The sequence below is a fragment of the Cinclus cinclus genome, chromosome 8 (assembly GCF_963662255.1).
Source record: "Cinclus cinclus chromosome 8, bCinCin1.1, whole genome shotgun sequence".
Classification (NCBI taxonomy): Eukaryota; Metazoa; Chordata; class Aves; order Passeriformes; family Cinclidae; genus Cinclus; species Cinclus cinclus.
Window position 1 is genome coordinate 4,375,499 of NC_085053.1, and position 26,419 is coordinate 4,401,917.

Genomic DNA, 26,419 nt, shown 5'->3' on the forward strand with positions numbered 1-26,419 from the left:
GCAATGTTGATTAAAACTTACACAAGTGGCATAAAGCCCTGCTGTGCAGAGCTGCCATCAGTTGGAGCCATCCATCCCTGGCCACAGGAGTTCCCAGGCAAGTTTCCATGGCAGCTTTTCCCAGGCTCTGCCAGCACTGGCTGCCCAAAAACAAAGAACTCATTGAGCAGGATGCTTCACAGTCCTCCCTGTGTCTCCCTGAGACACAGCCCAGTCTCCCAGTACCTCCCTGGCCCTATTTTTTGGTCCCATATCTTGACCCAAAAAACAGCTGACCTCCCAATGGCAGCTCCACGTACTTGCAGCAAGTGGTTCACATCCATCCTGGACCACAGCATGTAAGCAGCTCTCCATGTTCATCTGCTCTCTAAGGGGAGATGTCACACCAAATTGAGCAGCAGCATGGATTTTCCAAAATGCAGCTCCTCATGGTACGCTCAGGTTTTCAACTGCAATGGGTGCCCTTGGAGTTGCTGCCTCCAAACACATCAGTTTTTTACTTTCTCCTCTCCCCCATTTTTTTAATATGAAACTGAAAAACCCCATTATTTAGCACACAGACATCCCTTCATCTACAAAACAAAAAGCAATGCACACACCATAAAGAAAAGGCATTTGAAAACCAACTGCATGGCCATGCTGGAAGATGGCCCTGGGATTTGGGTGCTGCTTGGTCAGGGTAAGAACAGGTACATCCACTTTTTCCTTCCAAGGGATGCACATTCGGCTTGCCCAGGGTGGCTGCATGTCCTCAGCTGGACATTTCCAAGCAGCAATCAGCCAGGGCCTCAGCAGTGCATTCAGCTCCAGTTTAAAGTGGAAACATTTCAAAGGGCTTTGCTTTTTTTTTTGTTCCCTCCCTGTTCTTTTTAACTCTGCAAACAATTAATTACAAGTTTAGAAGGAAGTTCCAGCCCTCCTTCCCTACCCAGAAGTTCAGAGGCAATAAATATAAGTTAGTTCAGTGCAGGAATAAAATGGTACATCCTGTTGTTTGGGTTTTTTACTTCTTTTTTGGAGTCTGTGTATCATAGGCATCCTGTATTCCTGCCTGGACAATGAGCTGTCAGGATAGTTATGGATAAATGGCAAACCTACATCACATGGATGATTATGCTGAAAAAAAGCTGCTCTGTTTATTTATGTTGCAATGCAACCTTTACTACAGCTGCCCCCCCCCACCCCAAAAAAAAAAAAAAAAAAAAAAAAGAACTAGGTGAAGATGAAGGTCACAACAGGGAGCAGGCTTTAAGAAGTGGCTCTCACTTCTCCCCTGTGAGCAAAAGCAGATCTGGGATGCTCCCAGTTGGCTCCATACAGGGGGTAGGAAGAGGTTGTTTGGGATTTGAGTCTCTGAGTGGTAGCCTATGATTTCTAAGGTGGGGATGTTGATGATATTTCTGTCCTCTGCTGAGTAATTGAATGAGGGAATGTGAGGAACAGCAAGTTTTGATGCAGCAGACTGGACAAAAATCCAGTAGTAATAATAGTAATAGTAATAACAATAATAAACTTCTTTCAGCCAAGGCCAAAACTACCTCCCAGAGCACCACATTTCATTTGGTAAATCTCAAATGAGAACTTCTTTGAAAGGCACCCAGAGAAATTCATGTTCAAAAGAGAAACCACCAGCTCACTGGGGCCAGCTCAGCTGTGTGTTTGTGCAGATTGAAACAATAAATCCACAGTGGTCAGTCTGTTTCTGAGGGATAAACCCCTTATTTTTTAACAGAATCTGAGCACTTGCGAATCCCAAACTGTGCTTTTGACATCTATGCTGAGGGACTCAGCTTGTGAGGTCCTGACAGGTCTGAAAGTCGGCAGCCAAGGGAGACCAGTAAAACAAGAGCTTGTACAGTTTTGTAGGTCCCAGGACAGCATTTTGGAAAACAGATTTTCCCTTTGGAGCTGATTTTGGGGGGCTGCCCAGGAGTTCCTGCCCAAGCAACATCATGAGAGCTGTGGTTAGGGCTGGGCGGGACCAGTGGCTGCTTTTTTGGGCGAGGCTGGTGGCTTGATCTTCCTTTAGGAAAGGAGTGTAATGGCGCAGTGAGGCAGAAGGAAGCACGGTGATGCTAGCTGGAGGATCCTAAAACATTCCATACAAGAGAGCATCTCTTAACAGGTACCAAATAAGGAATAAATGAGATGCAAAGCAAGGAAAGGCAGTGCTGTAGACAAGGAGGATTCAGCTGAAACCAGCCTGAGTCCCCTTTGTGTCCCTCCCTCAAGGTCCCCAAGCTCTGTGAGAACTGCCAGAAGGCAAGATAAGGAGTTGGTGTCAGAGGGCACAAGTGGAACAGCCCCTCTAGGATACCTTTGGTGTACAGGCTGTACCTCTCAAGTTTCTGTTACATGAAAGTGTTGGTTTTCCTTTTACTGTCCCTCAGTTTCCCCTCCTAGGCACATGGGGATTTAAACATTCACTCAAGAGGCTTCAGGGCTTGAATCCCAAAGGCTATTAAAGACACTGATGAAAATGCTGAGCAAGGGTGAAATAGGGTGTTGGAGCCTGATAGTGCCCCTGCCAGCTCTTCATCTGTACAGCCTCTAATTTAGTGACCCCTGTGTTGAACCAGAACTGCAGACTTGCAGCACAAAGGCCCCTGCTCTACTCAGAAGCTTTGCCTGGCCACAGGAGAGGAAGAAAGATGTGAGTAGAGGCAGCAGCTCCCTGCCCCTGCAGGAAGGCTTCCCTGAGAGCCCTGGCACTCAGCAGCACCTCTCCCTCCCTGAGGGAAGAGGAAAACTTTACGTCAAGCCACAGAAATACTTCTCAGCCCTACCCAAACCCTTGGAGGAATTCCCAGGTGAGGCACAGCAGCAGCCAGTCCTCCACCCCAGCCAACCCTTATCCTCCCCTGCTGCTGCCTTTGTGGCCAGCCCAGGGTACACAGAAGCAGCTGTGGGTAGGGCTACTCACAGGGCTCTACCAACTGAGCATCACCTGTGAGTCCCACTGACTACAGTCCTCATCTAAAATACAGGTGGTTTAGTCACAGGTACCACACCAAACCTGCTGGTGGTGCCCAGGGTGCCAGGACAGCAAGAACAGACCCTGCCTCTGTGCTGCCCATCTCAGACCATGGGCCCTGAGAAACAGTCTGGCCAAAGGTACCCAATCCCACAACTGGGAGTAAGGACTGATGTGACTCTGTGACATGTGGAGTCCTGGCTCCTGTGGCAGTACTGTGTATCCACAGTGGTCACTGGCTTACATCAGGCAAGTCCCTTCCTAGACAGGAAAGCTTCTGCAGACAATATTTCATCTACTACAAAACAAGCCCTACAGAGGACTAATAAGAGTTCCATGCTTTTATTAGCTCTGACTGCTCAGCCAGAGCTGATGTGTAAATCTAAAGGGGCAAAGCCCTCCTCACGCATCCCCACCATCAAGAACAGGAGATAGGAGACTGTGTTTCTCAGATGAAGAAACCCAAAGGGACATAGCAGGCAGCACAGTCCATCTCCCATGGCTCCAGGCCCCTCCAAGGCAGGAGACATCTTCCCTGTTGAGGTTTGGGCTGTTCTGGCAGCTCCATGGAGAAAACTGCTGAAGGAGCAGGCACCTGATCCATGTCATTTCTTGTCTCTGCAGGCACCATCCAAGGACTCTTGTGGAGCCCACTAGCTGCTTAGAGGAGCTGAGCATATCTCAAGGTGCCTTTCAAGTAGAGGGAGCAGCACAGGCAGCCTATTCAGGAGCTGACATGCAGCAGCAGATCAGCTCTTTCTTTAATTCCATCTTGGAGCTCATCCGTACCAAGCATGAGGAAGGCATCTTCAACACGGTCTGCCTGGCTGTGCTGTTGGGTCTACCCTTCGTTGTCCTCATGGCTTTCATTTTCATCTGCTGCCACTGCTGCTTCTGCAGACGGAGGAGAGAAAGCACAAGGAAAGGTGGCTTCAGCAGCAATGGGCAGCTGCATGCCGAGAGGAACAAGAAGAAAAAGAAGAAGCAACAGGATGAAGAGGACCTGTGGATCTCAGCTCAGCCCAAGCTGCTCTTGCTGGACAAGAGACCCTCCTTGCCCATCTAGCAGACAGGAGGGTGTTCAGGCTCTCTCCTCTGAAATGCCACCATTCCTTTCACCTGTGCACCAGGAGGGGTGAGGAGATACCAAAGCTGCTGCCACTTTGTGGTGATTTTCAACAGAGGCTGAGCCCAGCATGTTGAAGTGCCAACAGAAAACAAGGCGGTCAGGTACAGGTTGTGCAAGCCTCTTTTCCCCCACCATAACAGGGAGCCCCTGGGCAGACACCCCTGCAAAGGACAGGTGAGAACACAAGGGTGACCTGCCACTGGGTTCTGTGTACCTCCTGCCACAAGCACAGTGCACACACATGGGGCTGGCACACAGTGAAGGGGGTGCAAGGCTTTCCCTCTGCACTCAACTGCAAGCACGCGAGCTGCGGCACAAAGGTGCACAGGACAACATTCACCCAAAGATAAAGCCACCTGCACACTCCCCCTGCACAACACAGCTGTGAGTGAAGCAGGCACTGTGGTGTGCTTCACACACCTTGTTTGCTTGCCCCGCCATGGAGATGACACAGCTTCACTGTCTAGGCTCCATCCAAATCCAGCTCCCTTTGGAGACACAAAGAAGGCTGAGTTACCCCACAGCTCAAAGATGTGCCATCTCCCAGGCTACCAAACCAAAATCACTTGGCTAAAGTGACTGAAGCTAGATGCCCTCAGCCCAACCTTGGAGACCTTAGACACCATCCTAAGGCAGCACAGCAGAAGGATGCCTTACCACATAGGCTAGAAGCAGGAAGGAGAGGAGGAGGCTGCCAAACCAGCCCTTTTGCACCAGCACTTAAGAAAGCACATTCCTTGAAAAACTGTTTTATACAAACTTGCCACTAAAGAGCCCACCATGCTACTGCAAGAGCAGAAACACAACCTGAGGCTGTGTAAGAGCTTTGCTACAGGCATTCGAGTTAACTGTTGAATTACTACTGAAGAAGAGTAGGACCAGAGGCCCCTCTGGAGTGGGGGCAGGCACATGGAAGCAGTACTGAAGCAGAAGACATGGTTCCCTGGCACACTCAGCCATCACCTCTCCCTGCAGCCCTTGTGCCATGAGTCAGACACAAACACCCATAAGTATGTGCTGCCCCAACTGATGCCGGCAGCTAACAGGACCACACACAGCTCTCACTCCTGCTCTGTTTCCCACCTGCCCCACCCTGGCTTGTGTTCCCATCCTATGTCCCTTGAGCTGGGGGGGGGTCTCCTCTGCTCCCCCCTCTCTGCCCCACCAGGTTCTGTCTCCCCCATCTCTTCTAGCATTGAGGGATGCATGTGTGTGATGAGAAGTCTCATCACACCTGGGTTTTGCACTGTCTGTACACTGGATGTCTTCTCTTCCTTCCATTTTCTTCCAGTTCTTAAGATGCTGGAGCGCACCAGAGCTGCCAGCCAGAGACAGACATCTGGGGAATAAGCAGCCAAACCCAGATGGGCAAGCCTGGACAGAGCTGCTGGGCACAGGTGCTTCCAGCCCAGCCAAGGGTGATGATGCCCTTGCCTTTGGCTCACTTAGAGGACAAAGCCACTGGCTCGAAGCAGCTGCTTGTGCCACCCGGTCCCAGCACAGCCTGTTTTATCTGATGCAGGCAGAGCTATGATGGACACATCATGCCACAGGGTCTGGCTGTGTGCAGCTGCGCTGGGAACAGCCATGAGGCTAGGCTCCTCTTCACACAGCCCTTTAAATTGACCCCATATGTGCCTTATTTTCCAGTTTGCTTTGTCACAATTGAAATTAGTTACTCCCTTCTGCTCCAAAACAGGAAGCAACATATAATGGTAGAAAAATCTGGATTTGCCACATGCTGTGCTAGGAAACACAGAAATAGCTCTGATCTCTAGCTCAAGCTCCCAGACTAGCTAAGATCTTGGAGAGCTAGCACTGCACTTGTATTATTCCTTCTTCATTCCCTCCTTTCCCCATCCAGGTACTTTTCTCAGTCCTCCTGCCTCCACAATCACAGGGCGGCCAAAGGAGCCCATACAGGTGCTGTGATCCAGAGGCACAAACAGCCCTGGAGGCAGGGTGGTGCTATTTGGAAGATTCAAAAAAATATCGGAGTAAGGGGAACTCTATGGGAGGCCAGAGGCTCAGCCAAACTAGCAGGGGCACTTGGGCAGTATGCACCATCAGAGTACAGCCTACCTGGTGTGGAGGTGCCAGGCTTTGCAGGGCTTTCTGCAAGAAGGCTCTTCTGCAGAAAGCATAGCAAGTAACTCTTCAGGTGAGGGCAACCAATTCCTGCTAGAACCAGAGAACTGCCAGAAAAATGTGAGCACTGTATCACACACATCTCCAGATCCAGGCTTTGGGGAGTTCAGAGCTAGGTCTGAATTTCAAGAGCTCCCCAAAATCATCATTCAAACCACCTTTGGGCTGGGCAGGGAGGGACCAGGATACAACCCTGCCCTGATCATCCCACCGGTGGATAGTCCGAGCCTCTGCACTCCCTAAAGCATGGAGGGGCTGGCTTCTGTGGCATCTGCTGCTTGAGCAAAACCATGCACTGAATTGGCTGCTTCTGGAGGAAAAAGCAAAAGAACAGCAACAGCCTGAGGTGCACTAGAACCTGTTACACACCAGCTGGGCAGCAGCAACCCTGCAGCACCCACATTACCAAGGGGGCAGAGATGCACAGTACAGAAAGTCCCCTGTACAGTCCCTGCTCTGCAGACACCCCAGCCCTGCCTCCCACAACTGCATTTCAGTATCAACCTTCAATTTTCCTGAACAAGTCTGTGCAACAGGGAAGAAAACAAATTTTGTGCAATCTTTTTTAAAACCAAAAATAATAAATGACTCTTGAACTGCAAACAAACAGTGTATCTCAATCTCTTGTTCATTTTCTTTCTTGTACCTGTGTCCTGGCCCTAGATAAGAGACGGGAAGAGCTCAGCAGCAGAGGCTGTGCAGTTTGCCTGCAGCCAGCTGTGCAGCTTAAGAGATGTTTTCTTAAAGAAACAGCTTAACTTAATCAGGTTAACGGCCTCACTTTAATAATGAGCACAGCCAAGCTATTCTACCCAAGGGCAAGAAGTAGTGGGAAGAACAAAAGGTGTGTTTCTGCTGTGGGAGGTGGGCTGCAGGGTTGTTTTTTCTTACAGAGGGTCAGCAGCATGGACTAATTAACCCCAGTTGGTTTTGATCAGACAAATACTTCATGGCCTCTGCAGCTTGCTGGGCAGAGCCTTTCCAAATCCTACACCATGGAGCTCTGCCTCCATGAGGGCAAAAAATGAAAACCTGCTTCTCAGCTGGATGAGGCACCAAGCTGTCCCTTGCCTGCAAAGTTGAGGCTTTTTTCCACCGGAAGAGACTAGTGAAAGAGGAGTGCAGGACGGCAGTGATGAGCAGCACAGAAATGGCAAAGGCCCACTTCCTGGAGAAGAAAGGAGCTTCTTGCTTCTCTCCAGGTATTAGACACTGGATTTAGGGCAAGGTGATTTTGGGTAGCCTGAGCTGCAAGGGGAAAGGATAGTTCCAGGGTCCTAAGTTAGAAATACGCAGTGGTTGAGATGAAGTTTAACATCCTGGAGCAGTCTGAAGATTGAAGAGAAGAAAAAATGCCCATTAAACCCCTCTATGACAGAAGAATTGGATCATCAATTCCACTGTTTATTCAGCCAACAACGTATACAGCAGTGACTAAAAGTAACAGCACTGCTTTCCAAGCAAGTGTCCATTGAAGTAAGACACTTCAGGCTTCTCTCCAGATCACAACATTACAAAAATGCAGTACCTTTGGAAAGAGGCATCCTCTTCCTCCTCTTCCTGAGTGAATACAGAAATGTTTCTCTGGGGTCTCACAAACAGCAGATACATTGCAACAGATGGGTCCTGGCTGGTAGGACCCAGCTGCAAGACAATCCTCATCAACACAGCAATGCCAAAGCAATGAGGATCCTTCTGGGATTCAAATTCTGCCCCGGGTGTGTTGCAAATCAAACTTTTAAGTGATCTCAGAGCAAGGCATAGGTTTTGAGAATGTATTGGCTCTACAGCATCACTGTTACAGGCCCACATATTATAGCAAAACAAGGGTAGCAAAGGGGTATGACATTTTTATGGGACTACCCCAACCATCTTGAGCCTCGAAACCAGAACAGCCAGTTCCTCAAAGCAAACTAACTGCATTATCTGAGCAGTCCCAGCTTCCCAGGCTGTAGCACAAACTCTAGTTAACCCCAAAAGCGGTTAACTAACCCTAAAGGGGTTTCATACAGGCCAGCTGAATACCGGGAAGTCTCTCCTTCGTGAAGAGACAATGCCATCCTATGGCTGTTTGGGCATACTGACTTTCTGCAATGGTTTTCCAGCAGCTGTCAACTTTGCCCTTCCCGGTGAGAGACACACACGTTAGGAATGACAGATAGACCCTCCTCATAAACTGCAAATAAGGTGCCCATTTGCATTTAGCTCAAAAACAAAGCTTATACCGCGTAAGAGAATCCCTGCTCCCAGGTGGGATTCAGCTTTAGGATGGGATTGTTTTGCTCCTGGACAGGAAAAAGTCACAGGTAACAATCATGCCAACTGTTTTTAGAGCATACACTTACTTTTACAGTGGCTGTGTGTGAGACTAGTTCTCTCCCTCTCACTTTCCCGAAGGAGTCACCTTCCTGATGACTTCACTGAGCCCTTTAACTGAAAACTGAAATCTGCCCTTGCCTACAGACAAGTGGGCAACAGGGAGAAAACACTTCATAGTAAAGAGCCCTCATTGCTTTCCCATGTCCTTCTCTCATGCTCTTAGCACAGAGCCTGCAAAACACTTCAAGTGCAATTTTCCTTTCTACTTCTCTCTTCATTAGTCTCCTCCCCACAAACCAGGGCTTGGCTATCCTAATGCAGCTCAGACCAGTCTCTGCCCACCGAAGAAGCACAGCCCTGAAAGTATGATGAACAATGCAGTCCTCACCTTTGAGAGAAACCCCTCTAGCTGACTCTCCTCGGCCAAGTCCTAGCAAGCACAGATCAGTTAAGTTTTTCACAGAGTTAAGTCACAAAGAGAGCACAATCCCCATCCCTGTTTTGGAGCAGACTCCAAAGAACTAATCTGCACAGTCCCACTCCAGGCCTGGGTAATGCTTCCACTTCGTACAAAATGCTTTAATAGGAAGAAAAATAATTCTACCACCAAAGCAAAGAAGACTGAAATATTTTAAGACCTCCTGTATTTGCAATTTTATTACTTTGTCCAAAGTCTGGGAAGGATTCTTTAAAATGTATTACTCAGCTTAGTACTGCAATAGAAAAGGCCAGTAAGACATGGGACAACCATGTCCCTGTGTGGTCAGACAAGGAAGCCTTTGAGCAAGCAGTATTTGTTCAGCTCATACTTGTTTAGCTCATACTTCTTTCCTGGCTGGAGCTGGCTGTCCAGAATTTTAATATCTTCTCAGGGAAAGAAAATAAACCTCACCTTTATGGCTGTGAGTTAAAAAAAAAAAAAAAAGGCAGTCAAATGTGAAACCAAGCACTGGGGCATGCAGGATCAGTTTAACTCCAAGAGATGTTCATTTTAGAGGTGGATGACAAGTGTTACCATTTCAGCATCACTAGCTGCCACACTGTTGATGAAAAAGCAGAAGGCAGCAGATGGAACAGTTGCATAGGGAATTTGGTTAATTGTCTGTAAGCAAGCAATACAGGGAGGCAAGTCTGTGATGGTGAGCAGGAGGAGAGTGGACCTTACATTCACACTGTTCTGGGCCTTGCCCTAGAGTGTGAACATCAATCTACTGCATATCTCCCTGTTTTTTCTCTGGGCTGGGAAATGTGAAAAAAGAAAAATAGCAAGATTTTTAACCTGCAGAGATGTGATACTGGAGGCTGAGGAACCCAGGCTACAGAACACACATGGGTTAATGAGCCTTGTCAGCAGACTGACAGCATTTCCCAAAACCCAGTTTGGCGGGAAGAATAGGGAATATGCCCAAATAATGAGGAGAATTTCAGACCAAAACAGGGAGAGGTGATAGTCTCAGAAAAGTTTGCTCTGATCTAAATTAGGGACCTATTATTTGTTAGTAGGTTCAAATTTATTTTTGGAAGTCTGAGGTAGATGGCACCAGAGAAGGACAGAATTAAGAGGAATCTGCAGCCCAGGTTTCAGAAAGAACAACCTATATTAAGGTTTGTTTTACATAAAGTTCACAGAAGTTGCATGTATTGGATCAAGCAGGTTCTTGTCATGCATAGCCAACCAGAGTATCTATAAGCAGAATGCCCCCACAAGCCCCCTCCTAGTCTCTGGAACATCACCCACCTCAAATATCATTCAATCCTTCAATAAACAGAGACTTTAATTATAATTAGTCTTTCAGACACTCTTAATATAGATCAAACCTCTACCTAGCTTGGAACACAACAGGACTGAGCCATCTTCAATCCCAATTAAGCCTGTACGGTGAGATGTACCCCAAGGAGTACACTAAAAACCAAGGAAAAGGCTGTATCAGACAGTGAGCAAGTATTCCAGTGTGGTTCCTAGTGAGTTCAGGTGTTCCCCTCAGAGATCAAGACAGCTCCACCTCAAGCATCTTTGCCCACAAGAAGCAGAGAACCATGAGCTCAGGTCCTCTGGATCCAAGGAGAAGAGAGTAAGAGCTGTAAGTTTTGTTATGGATCATTTTGCTTTCTAATGAAATGACTTGGGAGGCAATCCCTCCTGCTCCAAGGAAAGACACTCCCTCCTTGTGTTTTATCCAGGCTATGAAGAGAAAATAAGCACACCAGCTTTGCTGCTCACCTCACTAAGATTGCTCTTCCCATGCTTCCCATTTAGGTTGGCCAGATGGCAGTTCTTATACCACCAGTCACTGTGGTGCATCACAGCACAGCTGCTGAGAGCCACATTATCCCTGTCCTATGTTGTGAACTTCCAGACATTGTGGTAGGTCCTTGCTCCCCCTAAAGAAGGGATCAAAGACACAGATCGTAAGTTACTACAGCTGCTCAGCCTGAGGGCTTATCTACCTTTCAGATGGGACGCAGCAGGCCTGGCAGGGGAAAAGCCACAGCTCAGGATAGGTCTGGACACAAATCTCTAAAGCACTGCTACTGGAGGGCATGTCCAAGGTGGGGGGATCCTCCCAGCTGGAGATCTAAACCTCATGGCAAGAGGCTATTAAAGGACAAATGGAAGACTGTGGACACAACAGCAATAGTAATGATTTACCAGCAGCAGAAGCCATCACTGCTTTTGAGCAAACTCCCATCTGAATAAAAGACACTTTTATTCCCTCTTGGCTGGGAAGCCCCGCAAGTTGCTGCCCCATCAGCACAGGTTACTTCGTGGAAACTTCCCAGCTTGCCTTTTCAGGCATTTCCCTAGGTCATAGACACCTCTCTTCCCCATGAACAAGCAACTCTTTCTCCTGTCTTCAGCATGAGACAGGCCCGTGGGCACACTCTCCTCAGTCTCCCTAGGAAGACTTTCCTCCTCAAAGAGAAACACATCTGATCCAACCTGACCTAAGGAGCTCCCTCTCTACTGGCAAAACATACACAGGCCCCAGAATTTTCTTTCCTGTGCAGAGACAGCACCAGTAAAAGGCCCTCCTCACCAGCACTGCCTCTGTTATTCCCCACTGACAGCCTGTATCTGTCTCTGCTTGAGGCTACCTGGAAGAAGTCATAGACAGCACAGACAGCTTCACTGGCTGTCCACAAACCCACACAGAGCTCACAGAAGATGGAGCTGCTGCTTGTGAGGTCGTGCAGCTTGTCAAGGCCTAGAAATAAAAGACAATTACTCTTTAAAGTGGGAAGCCAGCTCACTTTTGCAGTCTTAGACTCTCACCCCAAGACCATTTTGGTTAAATCAGCTACTTCCTGCCTCCTCCTTCCCGCCTTGAGGCTTCGTGGCAATTTGTCAAGTTTATACTGTCTTATCTCAGTTTCTGAGACAGAAATATCAGAAAAAACAAACAACCTTAACTAGCACAAGACTAGCTGTACTGCAGCATTATTTTTCCCAGAACATTTGAAGTCTCTTACTCCAAAAACTTTGCCCTATTTAATGCTGGATTCTCTGATTCACACACTGCATTTTCTGGCTGCACATAAGCACTGAGGAAAATAGTTGTAAAAATTTGACAGTTTACTTCCCACAAATCTGAGCATGATCTGAACACTTAGACAAAACAAGCTTAGACAAGATCCACAAGGCATTTGGGTTTCTAAACTTCACCAAGATCAGAGGGGCTCGGCAGTAACACACAACAATTTATTTCAGTGAAGAAAACCACTTATCACTGAAAGGTGAAAAAGGTGATATTCTTCTCTGGTTGTTTAGGGAAATTGCTATCAGAGAACCTTAAACCTCACTCCTCCACATTCACACACACTCCCCACCTCAAAGCATCCATGCTTCTGCCTTAAAATTCCTTTGAGTCACTCAACACCTCCTGTGTAGCAAGAATTGAGGTGCACACTCATAGCACTAGCAATGAAAACACTAACAGGCATCAGCTGAAACTGCATTAACTGTACACATAACCCCAGACTGTGGGTATATTGGTATCCACTACCCTCCCTAAGACATGGGAGGGTAGTGGATTCAGGAAGGAAGCTGACACATTCAGGAAGGAGCTGACACACAGGAGGGCACCAGAGAGAAAGGAGTCTGAACTAACATTTGTGCCATGTCTGTGTGATTACATTCATCAGAAAGCAGGAAGAGGACCAGAGCCTCACTCGGTATCCACCCATCTCCCTCAGTGCTCATGTCACAGTACACCTGCAGCAGCCTGCTGCCATCCCCATTCAGGTACATGGTGTACATGCTGCTGGAAGCATTTCTATTCTGCTGTACTTGGCTGCACTCCATGGGATACCAATAGAGGAAGTGCACTGTGTGAACAGAGCAAGAAAAACTGTCCATCGACAAAGCAGAAGGAGGCACTTCACCTTGGGAAGCTCCTATGGACAAGGGTACTGGAAGAGAAACACAGAATGCAGCACCCCTGCTCTGCACTCACACAGGGCCAGCTGTATCAGCAGGTAGCAGCTGTTGGCCTTCCCCACTCCCTGGGATCTGGCACACAGATAAGAGTCCCCAAAGGCTACAAGAGATATAATCCTAGAATGGTTTGGGTTGGAACAGACCTTAAAGCTCATCCCTTTCCAAACCCCTGTTATAGCAGGGATGCCACTCATAGACCAGGTTGCTCAGAGCCCCATCCAGCCTGGCCATAAACACTTCGAGGGAGGGGGCAGCCACAGTCCCTGTGGGCAACCAGTGTCAGTGCCTCCCCACCTTCTGAGTAAGGCACTTCTTCCTGATCTCTAATCTAGATCTGCCCTCTGTCGGTTTAAAACCATTGCCCCTTGTCCTGCCACTGACTGCCCATGCAAAAAGACCCAGCCTTGGCTTGCAATAAGAGCAGGAAGAGGAGCGGCAGAAAAAAAGGGACTTTAAATTCTCTGCATTTCACAGTGAATCCACAACTGGCAGCCCCTGTGGGCATTCACACAGTCCAAGAGGCTCCAACAGCATGCTGGCACAAAATGTTTGATTTGCTGCCACTCTGGTGTGTGTTCCCTGACCTCTGAACAGCCTGGGCAGCTACTCGAGGCTCTGAGATTACTTACACTGCTGTGCCCTGCCATTACTAGAATGTGCAGAAAGATCTCCTGCATTATCATCCTCTCTGCCCACTGGCTGCTCATCAGCAGGTTTTGTCCTGCACGTGGCTAGCAAGGCTTGCCAGCACTGGTGACCAGCTTCGGCAATCTCCACTCACAGTCACACTGTGTTCCTAAGCATCCAGATGGTGCGGGTTAGAACGGACACTCAGCCAGGGGTAACACCACTGATTTACTAATAGGTTTGCTTATGATCACAGTTTCCCTGTGCATCTGCAGGACAAAAAACCTCTTTGATCTCTGCTGTGATGCACAACAGCTGCAGAGCACATAGGAAAAATGCAACATCCAAGGCCAGTGTCTATCTGTTGAGAAGCTATGCTCTGTCCATTTGCTCTGGTGATCTCCCTTGTAGGACATCATAGAGAATGTACCTCACTCCTTGCTCCGGCCCTTCCAGCACAAACACTTGTTTGCTGGACTACTCAGAACAGCATTTAGCTTTTCTGGACCACAGTACCTCAAGCCCCAGGCTTTTCTTGTAGAGTTCAGATAGGCAAATTCACCCTGCATCCTTGAAACATGAAGTCCATCTCCTCAGAAGGAAGACTGGGAGCAAGGTCTCAAGAAAAACTCCTAGGATACTGAGGACACCCTGCCCCTGGTGAGCGCTGCCCTTCCAGGTAATAACAACTTATTCTTAGTGAAGAGGCAACCATGTTTTCTGCACCTGAAGATCTGTTGGGAAGAGGATTCCACTGTCATTAAGTCCCTCAACACCTTCTACTCATGACAGCAGCATATTTCCATCCTTGAGCTTTCCCTCCCTGGGTCACAGATAGCATAGATTACCACTCAAAATTTTTGTGGTCCACATACCTACATACACATACATGTTGGTCCACAGTCCCAACTGGCAGAGCCCATAATCACAGGAGTGATTTCAGTGGGGTCTACAGGCCAAAGGAATTCAGGGAATTCACTGTACCTTGCTTGTACCATCTCCACCCTGGTAGGTCAGAGAACAGCCATCAATTTGTGCTGAGGGAGGAATCCAGGTAACTACACCTGATGCATGGAGTGGGAGAATAGATTGTAAGAGAATAGAGATGGTGCTGTAGGCAACCCTGCCCCTGAGTTGCAGCTGAACTAACTACCAAAGAGTGGAAGCAGCCTTGCCCTTGACAGGTCACAGCTATGTCCAGTAAGGATGTGTGTTATAAAAAGAGAGGGTAAAGGACTGATGCTTGCCACCATTTTTGGTGTCAGTCATTTGAGCCCACTGTCAATCAGTGGAAAGGTATGAAAGTTTTACTGTAGGATAATAAAGGGCTGATGCTTGCCACCATCTTTGGTGTCAGTTGTGTGTCCACCATCAACATGGAGGTTCTTGGGAGGATCAATCTCTATGCAAAAAGAAAAGTCAACTCCCATTTGTTATAGATCAAGTGAAAGCATTAGACAAGCCCTGCCTCAGGTTCAGATTTTTGGCAGCAGGCTAAATTCAGGTGACCTGTACCTAAACTGCCTTGGCTCACAAGTTCTTAAAAATGGCAAATCAGGTCTAATATAAATGAGTTATTTATTGAATAGACAGAAGATTAATAGACAAAAGGTCTTAAACAGAGTTACTTACTACACAGGTTAAAACAAAGAACTACTAGGAGATTTACATAAAACGGTGCGCAACATAAAGGCACCTATATTATAGCTAGCAAAGAAACAGTATAGATTAGGAGTCAACATAGTTTACCACCAACTGATGATAGGGTATAGATATTCCCTCCGCTCAACTTCCAGAAGAGTAACTTAGGGCCAGGGTCCCAAACCTTGAGGAGAGGTTCCCCATACATTTCCAAGGAATGCGCAAAAGACTTCTTTGTGAAAGTTTTGTGTAGCTTTAATTTGTAAAGTGAAGTGTCTGTCAGTCAGAAATTCAAGGCTTATTTCCCTTCAATCTGCTCTAAAGGCAAGCTGTTTATGGTCAGCCAAGACTTCCACCTCCCTGGTACCAGAGACAAGTCACTATAGGACAGATGGTTTTGGGTTATCTCATCAAATAGCAGATTCCTGTAAGGGGGGAAGAAGCCCTGAGTTATCAAACCAGCTGATAGAACAGATAAGCTCTTCTGTGGCAGAAGAAGTCCTGCTACACCACTGCATAAATGAAAGACAAACTGCAGTGCAGATCTTGGGCTGAGCTGCAGTTGCATGAAAGTCAGTCAGTGGCCTTCAAAGCTAGCAAGCAGCAGAAGCCTAGACCAAACACTGCAAGCCTTCTATGGATCTGGTTTGGGATTTCTGTGATCCCGGCCACTGGCTCAATTGTGCAGTGTCCAGGAGCTCCTCACCTGTCTACCTGAGGAGTCTCCATCAGGCTCATCTCTGAGGAACACTCACAAGCTCTATGTCCCAGTCCTGGAGCACAGCTCTAATGTGGCCTGCTGAAAGCCTCTACCCTTTGTTCCCCTACTACACATGAAGAACGACTTCACAGGCTTTGCTGTTGTTGTGGTTCAGTTTTCTTTAGTAAATGCAGGAAGACAAAGAAACCCAGAGCTTTACAATTCAGTCTGTGTTGCATATAGGCTTACAGCTCCTTCACTGGCAGCAAAGACTTGGACAGACTTTTCCTGAGCAGTCAGACTGCCAAGGGTCAGCACAAGGAGAACAGAATTATTTTAATGCAATGCCAGTTAACAGCAGTTGTCAAAAAGTGTCTTATTGTTGTCTGTCTTTTCCATATAAACCAGGCTACAAAACTTCCCAGGCCTTGAAGAATGCTATGAGGATAAGCCTAACAAAAATTTTAACGCATCAGTGAAATAATGCAGTCGTGAAAAGGCCACAGAAAAACACAAGGCCATGCTTTGTCTGTCTTAGATAAATGAGAAGAGTCAAGCAGGCTGGCTCCTCCCAGGAAATGCTGCACTCCTTATGCACAGTGTTACTGCTTAAAAAAGATAAAAAGGGAGAGGAAGAAATCAAAACACCAAATATAAAAGCAGGGACAGTAGCACTGTAGTTCACAGCCCATGTTGTTTAAAACACTGTCTATTCATTACAGCAGAAGACCACTTTTCACCAGGCTCACGAGTTAAGCAGTAGTCCATTATCTAATGAACTTGTGCTTCATTGAGGAGAGCACTATACAAGTGCTCTAAGTGAAACAACCCAGAAACCTCCTCAGACAAGTACGCTACGTGTGTATCTCCAGCTGGACAGGAGAGGGAGCTAAGAGGTACCAAATCCATCCTAAGAAGCAAGGGATGGGAAGGGCAGCCTCAGAGACTGCAGTCTCATAGCATTGCCCTTAAAGGCCAGCTGGCAATTCCCGTGGGTGCAGGGAGCCACCACAGGGCAGCTCCCTGCCACAGCCAGTTTTAATGCTAGGGAGTAATCAGCCAGCACCTTGAGTGGGAAAATGTATTCTTTTTTTCCTCAAAAGTTGTATTATTTTAGCAGAGGTATTATTTTTTTGTGTGTGGAAATATTTTAAAAATATCACTACTAACATTAAATGCATTACCTCTCTGCAGTTTCACTTCATGCAAAATTTGCAGGTGCCTTCATTTTCATACCTGTTCAGGAAAAAATTACATTTCAATTGCTGAAGCTCTCCTTGAATTTCTGGTTTCAGATAGGTTCTGCCTTTTAGCCTCAAGATTTGTCCCCATCAGCTGCCCTTGATCTCGCTAAGCACTGGGGAACTCTTTGGCATCTTACCCTATATCCAAGCTTCAACTGTTCTATCTCACACCAAATGAATTCATAAACTAGAAAAATTACATTAGCAAGGTCATGGATATTGAGTAACCCCCAGATGTCCCCAGTACCTCACAGTCCTTATGGCTAACTGAACAGAATAGATTTAAGCCTACTTAGCAGTCTCCTAGGACTGGCCTAAGGTCACAAGTCAAATGGTAGACCATTATTTTTAACTGTCTCCAATTCTAAAATGGCTTCATTTTGGTTGTTAAACCTGCTATTGTTAGGCTTGATAGCAGCACATAAAGCACTGCATGCTTTTGATTAAGACCTAGTTAAAGAAAGACCATCAGCTGCCATCACTCTTGCATTAATACATCTGCCTCTTCTATAATAATCTATAGCAGCAGTCTCTGTTATTGGTAAGTCTGTATGCATGTATTTGAATTACTAAATTTAATGACTTAAGTGGGGCAACCACTGTGCAGTGGTAGCAAATGCAAAAAGTACTCATAAAACATAACAAGACAGCAGGATCCTTCTGTTGGGAGGAAAGGGTTAAAAGTGGAATAATGGTGAGGAGGATGGTACATTCACTGACTTTGCAGCTGGGAATGCCCAGGCCTGAAGAGCACCAGTGTGGGAAACCCCACATATTATGCCTACTGCTGTTTATCCTGTCTGTTTTGAGAAGTAGAATTTCTATGTAGACATAACATAGGTGTTTGGAGAGACTTGGAGGCACTGTCATGGACTTAAGCTCCCTGTTTTGGAAGAGAGGAGATCAAAGCTCAGGTGAACTACATGTGCGTGGGCCCCTGAAAAATGGGACTGAGCCTAATGGTGCCAGTGTACCTGCCTGTGTGTGTCTGCCCAGCACTGCTTTGGGATCCTCCAATTCGTGAAGTATTGAAATAGATCTACCCTTGGTGTTTCAGCCGTGGTTTTGTGGTTGTTCCAGGTGCCTGCCTGCCTGTGTTGATACACTATTTCCACCCCATTTCCTTTCCCTTCTGCCCACATTACCTGTCAGAGTGTCAGTGCTTGCCTTCTCACTCTGCTTGCCCCCCAGATCTGCCCAGAGGTGGATGGTGAACTTCATGCTAGGCTTCAGTCTTGGAAGGGTGGTAATGCCCCTGTCCTTCCCCATTTCTGTTTCCTTCCTTCTGTTTCCTTGGTGTGCCCAGCAGCAGAAGTGTAGCTCACCACATACCCGTCTCCAGGAGCTTGGACTCTGTCCCAGGAGATGGTGGCTTAGTCTTCTGTCACTTGGTGAGTTACCAGACTCTTTGGACTGTCCATTATTATGAAATAAAGTGTAGAGTAAAAAGGCACACACCCTTCCCTTGAAATTTTTGTTTTCCTACCCTCAGGAAACAAAGGATGACAAGGACTAACTTGTATAGGTCTTAACACTGGGTCTCAGTGGCTAATCACTTCATTGGTATTGATGATGGAGGAGTGGAGAAAGGCAAGGTAAGGCACTGAGGCACAGCCAGGTGAGCCAGAAGTTTTCTGCAGTTAAAGGAAGAACACAGGCTGTCATAGTCAGGCTGTGCTGCCACCTGTGACACTGCTTCCCCCCCAGTTTCTTCCTTTTTCACATTGTATTTCTGATCACACGTTGACTGGACCCACAAATCGCAAAGGTGACAAGGTCTGAGGTAGTTTAAAAGGTCTGTCTTTAATTCTAATAGATGTTTTCCTGGGAAACAGCACAGCCACTCCTGACCTTGACACAAAAGCCCTTACAAAACATGATACTGTAACTTTCCTGTTTTATCATGGTCACAAGCCTCCAAAGCACACATACATGCCATTTGTCCAGAAACTGCAAGAACAACCAAAGCTCTTTCATAAAGAGGTCAGGGTGACCCAGGTACACATTTATTCATCTCCCTCCAGCAAGTCCCTGACTTAGAGATGAGTCTTCTCAACACCTGCCACCACTTCCAGTGGATTCCAGTGTTCACATTTACAGTGTTGTTATAAACAGGAAACACATTAGGAAGATCCCTACACATCCTTAACCAGGACTAACCAGGACACAAGAACAGCTGAGGAACCATGATTACTCATTCTATTGCAAAGCAAGATGGCCTGCATGCTGTTAACCTCTCTGCACTTCAATTTCTTCATCTCAGGGAGCTGGGTATTTCCCTGTGGCATGATGAAGGATAAACAAATCAAACAGTTAAAATAACGCCAAACAAACACATATGAGACACTGCTGCAAGAGCTTCTTTTACCCTAATCCTTAGTATTAGCCATGTTGTTAGTATATACAACATGACCTGTTTGTAGTACCTATAGGTAATTGGAATCTATCTGTGATGATGCTGAATAGGCTTCACAGCAAGATCCACTAACCTGAAGACTTGATCTGTTAAGCCTGAATCTGCCTCTGCTGTTAAACTGTCTTAGGGTGGGCATCCTCAGTGTCAAGGCAAAGCTGGGCTTTAGCTTATACTCAGCAAATTCTGTTGTCCACTTACCTCTCACAGCCTCAGTGCTGGCCCTCTTGCTCTGCTGTTCTGCCTTCTCTGCCCAGATATAAATTATGTATTCCGTACCTGGCTTCGGTCCTGCCAGGGTAGAGACATTATTGCCTTTTGCCACCTCTTTTTCCTCTGTCTCCCCTTCAGCTGAGGTGTAGCTCACTCACTCTGTCTGTTCAAGCCTGGACTGTGCTCAGGAAACAGTAATTGCATCCTCTGTAACCTGGTCAGTCAACAGCTCAGATGGGCTGCCAATTTCTATAAGAAAATGTCATAGTTATTTGAATTTTAGTATAGCGCTGTGGTAATTACAATGGTCTAAAGACACAGACAACACAAGTTGTACAGATAAAGGTAATGTGTTTTATTAGACTATCAAATACATTTGGAAACACAGATGAAATCTGGGAAATTATTCTGTGTCTGAAGACCTGAAAAAGGTTTTGTGTATCCAAAAGTTTGCTTGTTTTTTTCTCTCCAGCCCAAATCAGTAAACCTAACAGAAGTTTTATTTTTAGCTGTAAACTGTGTTTTGACCATGCAGTGTAAATAACTGCTACTTAAGGGAGTCACCACTGCATATTTGTGGAGCCATGTAATTTTGTACTGCTGGACACAGTGCAAGGAAGACAAAATAGGCTAACTGCTTCCACGTCCTGCCATTCTTGGTACACTGGTAACCATATCTGCATGTCAGTGCCAAGGTAGCTGAGCTTGGGCAGGGTCAGTCATCCCTCTGCCCTGCATTGAGTGAGATGGGCTGCCAGTTTCTGTGGAACAGCTGAGTGGAAAAAAAATGGGTGTCCAAACAGGCCTACTCTTACCCCTTCCTCTCATGGGCTCTGATTTCTTCTGCCTCTCATCCTTTATTTCTTTCCAAGGATGGACCTGAACTAGCAAGTAGAAGGGTGCCTAATTCTGAGGTATTTCAGGTGGGGTTTAGGTCTCCTCCTCACAGGTACAAGAGCAGAGTTCTTCCTTTGGGAACAACAAAAGTACAGCCACTGCCTGGGCAGAGACTGAGGCCAGGCAGAATATGGTGTTCCTGGCTTTTGCTTTTTGAAGATCACAACATCTTACCCAAACTGTTCTGAGAATTAACACCAATCCCCCTCCCCCCAACAAAAAAAAAAAAAAACCAAAAAAAAACCCACCAAAATACCCAAAAAAACAACAACAAAAAAAACACCTGCTCAGAATCTGTGAAATGCAGCTCTCTGTCACTTTCAAATTCCTCCCAATTAAAATCTTTTCCCTGCCCAGTTCTCAGTTGCAAACACAACACTAGATTTCAGGAGTCCTAAGTTTGTATCACAGCATAACAGCCTGCAGTAATGTGGCACTTTGATGACAGCCCTACAACAGGTGGCCTTTACAGAGAACAACATTTTTTGTTTGGTTGGTGAGGATTTTTTAATTCACTGAACTACTGAATACATCTTAGCAGCCTGAGCAGTGAAGGTCTTGCAAACGCCTCTCAAATTAATGGAACAGCATTTCCTATTCTGCTGGAGACTCTAAATTCCAGGGCACAAATGCACAGCAGCCACAGTGTAATTTACCACATACCAGCTTAGCTGCACTGTGATTTACCACACATTAGATATGGTAAAAGTTGTGATTTTCCACCTGTATGTACTAATCTCAGCTCTTTTGTGAGATGAAAATAAATTACTTTTCCTTTTAATGAAAGATGGTGAGGCTTGTTTTGTGCCACCCTAAAGCAGCACATGCTGGGAATTGGGAATTTATCTGCTCTGCTCGTATTCTACCAATTAATTTTACCATCTAGAAAAATAGCAAGTTATAGACAATTACATCAGAGAACTAAGTTTGAAATTCTCCCCTTGCAAACAGCAGAAAGCTACCACAGTAAGCACCTAGGAAAGCTGCTGTCTGTAGCACAGATAATAAAATTTGATTAGCTAGCCAAACTAGCTACTTCTTCCAGATTATTGCATACTTCTGGACCACTGTAATATACCAAACATCTATAAAACAACTAGCACACACACACAAAAAGCAGCTTGACAAGACAAACTGAGAGAACCAGGTTCTTGAATGACTTTTTGAATGTAGCTAATGAGCTGATACAAACAGAAAACTATAAATTCAACATCAAAACCGTGATGCCTGTTCTCCCTGAAATCAGGAAATAGATCTATTTTAAACACTGACTAAGCAAAGTCCCAGTCAGTAGAACAGGACAATGAACAAGAACAATGGAAGCAGAATTTGCCATTTGCTTTTCTCTGTTTGGGGTTACGATTATCCAGCGTCGTCAGCAAAGTGCTGTAACTTACCCAAAGGTTTGGATATTAGGAAAAGCTTGTTCCCCCAGAGGCTGGTGGGGCACTGGGCTATGCTCCCTAGGGAAGTGGTCACAGCACCAAGTCTGCCATGGTTTGTACAACACTCTCAGGCAGGTGGTGGGATTCTTGGAGTTCTCCTGTGCAGGGCCAGGACTTGAACTCAATGATCCCCATGGGTCCCTTTCAATTCAGAATATTCTACGACTCAAAATTCACAATAAGAAAAAAAAAAACCGTGCAAACCACAAGTACAAGTTCAGGAATTAGGAACAGTCCTAGGTGATAAACAAGCAAAAAAAATATCTAAGAAACAGAACTAGGCCCAGCCTTTAGCAGACCTGCCGGCATATAACTATCCCGCAGCAGGACAAGCCGTCAGGACGTATTGTTCCAGACAGGGACCCCCACAACGGCGGGGCGATGCCTCTTCGACAACTTTCCTGCTCGGACAACTTTCCCTGTCATTTTTACAGCCGTTCCTCTTCAGCCCGGGATACCTTTGCCGCACCCAAGGCCGGCCTCCGATGTTTCTCCATCAGATTCAGCCGCCTCCAGTGACGGGCGGTGCCAGCGAGGTGAGACAGAGGCAGCACAGCCCTCAGACGCTAGGGAAGCTCCTCCCGGCACACTGGCGGGCGCAGGGCGTTACGAGAGCCGGGCACGTCGGGAACGCAGCGGGGGAGCCGGGAGCGGCCTGAGGGCGGATACCCGCCCTGAACGGGCGCATGCGCGGCGCAGCGGCAAGATGGCGGCGGCCGCGCTGTGCTGGGCGCTGAGGTCCTTTCGGCAGGTCAGAGCGACTCCATCCCTTCCGTTCCTACCGTCTTGCTTCCCCGCTTCTCTCCGGGACCCCGTCCCCCCGACCGAGGTGCCGGGGAGATGCGGGTACTGTTGGACCGCTGCGGGCGCGGACCCTGCCCCGCGGCGCGGGAATATCGCGGCTCCGGTGTTATGTAGCGTTCGGTGTAGCTTGAGGCTCTTTGTGTCTCTCTGTGAAGAGAACTTGCTAACGCTTTATATGAAGTTCGGAGTTATATACTAATGCAGTACGGGATCTGGAAAAATATAAAAGCTAAAGCTCTCAAGGCATCACTGTTACTCGTCAGAGAAAGCTCGGCGCTGCCCCTCGTGAGGAACATGTAGGCAGCGATGAGGTGCAAGAAGTGTAACGTGTGATCCTGGAGTTGGACGATTCTGGAGACACAGGGCCCGAGGGATCGGCTGGAGCTGTGTCAGGGCAGGATTAGGCTGGATGTTAGCAAAAGATTTTCCCCATGCGGGTAGTCGGTCACTGGAGCAGGCTCCCCAGGGAATGGTCACGCAAGGCTGCAGCTCGGAGACTGTTTGGGCAGCACTCTCAGACCTATGGTGGGATTACTGGGGCTGTGTTTGGGCCAGACATTGAACTCGGTATTTGTGGGTCCCTTCCAATCTAGATATTCCATTCTTTATGGAAATAACAATTCATGCTTGACTAGGGCAAACCGTGTGCAACAGGAAGGTATCACAAATTTTCTTTTTTAATCAGGTTCTTCCCTCGCCCTGCCCAAGGCAGGTGCGGAGCTACTATGTGGACTGGAGGATGCTGCGGGACGTCAAGAGAAGGAAGATGGCATACGAGCATGCAGATGAGAGGCTGCGGATCAACGCCATCCGCAAGAACTCCATCCTTCCCAAGGAGCTGCAGGTACCGGCAGTGGGCTGTGCCCAGCCATGAGCCCACACGCTGCTCTTGCTGCTGCTGCGTGCTCAAGGCCACAGCAGTCACTCTGTAGATCCAAGTGGCTGTCCCAGGTCACAAGCGTTGCGTTTCCTCAGCTCAAAAGCACAGAATCGTGTCGTGTTCTGCACTGATTCCAGCCTTTTGGGGGTGTTTACAAAAACAGCACATTCACCTGACTGGAGGTTGTGTACATTGGGTTGTGGGGCTTTCTGAAAACAGTGCTTCTTGTCTAGGCAGTATACGTAACACTAAATAGAGTGAAGTCACATTCTCTCCCCTACCACTGCCCCTAACATATACTGACAAACCTATCTACTTTATTTGCAATAATAGAATAATAAACTCTAGATGTATTTAAAATTCTGAAAGCCTGATCTAGCCCCAACCACCAGTCTGTGCAATTAGAAATATTTTTTACTTTCTAGCCTGAGTTACAAGCACATGAAACCTGCATCAAATTAGGGTGTTAAAATTGTTCTTAAAAATTCACTGCCCTGCTCTCAGCTTGCCTTATTAAGCATCAAAAACATTTGCAAGTATCAGATTATTCCTGTGTTTGGTCTGGCCTTGATATTTACACATCTTGGAAGAGAAACTGTACAAATTTGCTTTTATATATTGACTTTACTGTTCTTGGGCAAGTCTGACTGGTGCTGGATATCTTTATGAGGCAAAACCAATACTGAAAAAAAACCCCAGAGGAAAATCTTGGAACACCTTCCAAAAGTGACATCCCTTTTACTGACATCAAAACATGCTACCTCAGCAGGTAGTTAATAAACAACATATATTTAAATTCAGCTCCTCTGAAAGGACTAGCCTACCCTGCAACAAGGAGAAAGCCAAGTTGGTTTCTGACTAACTATATAGTTCCTGTCTTGAGGTTATTCAGTCTGTAATAAGATTAAATCTTGGGTCTCTTAGAGGGCTAGCCCACCCTGCAACAAGGACAGAGACAAGCTGAGTTGACTGGTTATAAGTAGTGGCTTGGGATTGTTCTGTCTGTGTAATAAGATTAATTTTGGGGGGGGTCTCCTTGTGGGTCAGTTTATAGTCACTGTTCGAATGCCCAGAAAGGGCAGGCTGAGTGAGGAGGAGAGGGGAAAGTTCCCAATTAAATAGCAAAGTTTATTCGTGAGGTGGCACAGAAGCTTGTGACAGTACCTACTCTATGTCTGGATTTTGAGATCTGGCAGTAAGGCCCCTCTAAACCCAGGGAACACAGATAAACTTTTGTGCTCTGGTCATCTGTCTCAGGAAGCGGCTGATAAAGAGATTGCTGCCCTGCCCCGGGACAGCTGTCCTGTGAGGATCCGGAACCGCTGTGTCCTGACATCCCGCCCTCGAGGGGTTAAGCGGCGCTGGAGGCTCAGCAGGATTGTCTTCCGCCACTTCGCTGACCATGCTCAGATGTCCGGGGTACAGAGAGCCATGTGGTAATAATCACCACGTGGATGGCCATTCGGGCAGAAGCAACAAACCAGGCTCATTTGTGTGGGTAGTTAAAGCAAATCCTGCCTCAGAGTGCAGCATCAATGTCAAACTAATAAGGGAAGGAGGAGGAGGAGTTGTGCTGATTCATTAAACTCGCTGGATTACAGTTGCTGTCAGCTGACAAGCAGCAGCACAACTGCGCTAAACTCATTTGTGTGAGAGGCAGGTTTGACTGTGAGGAAGAAGTTGCTACGTGATGGTTCCAGAACTAAGCTGAGGTTTGTGGTATGGGCAACATTAGAAATAAAGACATACAGCACATGGCTCGTTTAAGCTTTTTTTTTTTTTTTGCCACCATACGGTAAATTGTTCATGGTAATTTGGGTGAAAGCATCAAAAAACTGCACAACAGGAAAAAGTGATAACTCTGCTGTGAACAAGGGCAAGCACAGAGTGGGAATAAAACATAGCCTCAAGTTTAGATACTCTTGCTAGGCTAACTAAATATATACATATATTAATGAGCAGACAAAGTGGCTAAAAGACTTGTTAGAAACTACACTGTGCTGGTATTTCTCCTGTTTATAGTGCAGTGCTCAGTCCAATGTTTCAACAATAAAGTAGCAAGGAAGCCCTAGTCCAGACTCTTAACAATGGCTTCCTTAATTCACAGGTAGCAACAAATCTGTCCTTGGGAGACACGAGAGAAGGAGGCAGGAAAGACACAATTAACAAGAATCTTGCTGCTAAGGTCATGTTTGTCCTGTACTCTTCTTCAAAGCAGAGCAGTTAAGGGGGAGGCAGTGGCTCTCTGTCCCCCTCCCCACCAGCAGGGCTGAGAGGTGGCAGTAAAAAGGCAAATACCACTAGCAGCAAACTGACCACACTGAAATGAGTCATATTTTGGCATATAAGCCATCTTAATATACTTACTCTCTTACCTTAAAACCCTTCTGAAGTTGAGGGAGAAAATGGAGTTTATCCCTTGTTTCCTACTTAACACTGCTGGAGCCAGGGGAAGCTCCCTGTCCAGCATCACAGCTCACTCTGCTCTCCTGCTGGTGACTGCAGATTGCATCCTGACTGATGCCATCTCAAAGATGTCCCAAGATG

The 26,419-nt window shown here is 46.8% G+C and overlaps 2 protein-coding genes and 1 long non-coding RNA gene across 4 annotated transcripts in view; 2 read left to right on the forward strand and 1 right to left on the reverse strand.

Moving 5' to 3' along the window:
* LOC134046562 (uncharacterized) overlaps nt 1-22,681 on the reverse strand; it is a 45,948-nt gene extending 23,267 nt beyond the window's left edge. The window contains exons 1-4 of one of the 2 annotated variants that reach the window (XR_009933373.1): nt 22,647-22,681; nt 19,835-20,095; nt 18,366-18,854; nt 17,161-17,212 (exon numbers count right to left, since the gene is read on the reverse strand). This is a non-coding gene — a long non-coding RNA (uncharacterized LOC134046562). The other variant, XR_009933374.1, reaches the window with a different exon arrangement.
* KIAA0040 (KIAA0040 ortholog) lies at nt 3,320-6,834 on the forward strand. The gene has a single exon (XM_062497181.1). The coding sequence runs from the start codon at nt 3,711-3,713 to the stop codon at nt 4,038-4,040; it is 330 nt and encodes a 109-aa protein (XP_062353165.1). The 5' UTR covers nt 3,320-3,710; the 3' UTR covers nt 4,041-6,834.
* Nucleotides 22,629-25,627, forward strand: MRPS14 (mitochondrial ribosomal protein S14). Its single transcript, XM_062497182.1, has 3 exons — nt 22,629-22,939; nt 23,678-23,836; nt 25,130-25,627. The coding sequence occupies exons 1-3, from the start codon at nt 22,895-22,897 to the stop codon at nt 25,310-25,312; spliced, it is 387 nt and encodes a 128-aa protein (XP_062353166.1). The 5' UTR covers nt 22,629-22,894; the 3' UTR covers nt 25,313-25,627.
* The last annotated feature ends 792 nt before the right edge of the window (nt 25,628-26,419 follow it).

Bases quoted from the DNA above. Each gene is read 5' to 3' on its own strand.
- KIAA0040 (XM_062497181.1), top strand. From the start codon at position 3,711: ATGCAGCAGCAGATCAGCTCTTTCTTTAATTCCATCTTGGAGCTCATC.
- MRPS14 (XM_062497182.1), top strand. From the start codon at position 22,895: ATGGCGGCGGCCGCGCTGTGCTGGGCGCTGAGGTCCTTTCGGCAG. The intron at 22,940-23,677 runs GTCAGAGCGACT...TTTTTTAATCAG, and splicing joins CGCTGAGGTCCTTTCGGCAG to GTTCTTCCCTCGCCCTGCCC. The intron at 23,837-25,129 runs GTACCGGCAGTG...CATCTGTCTCAG, and splicing joins TCCTTCCCAAGGAGCTGCAG to GAAGCGGCTGATAAAGAGAT.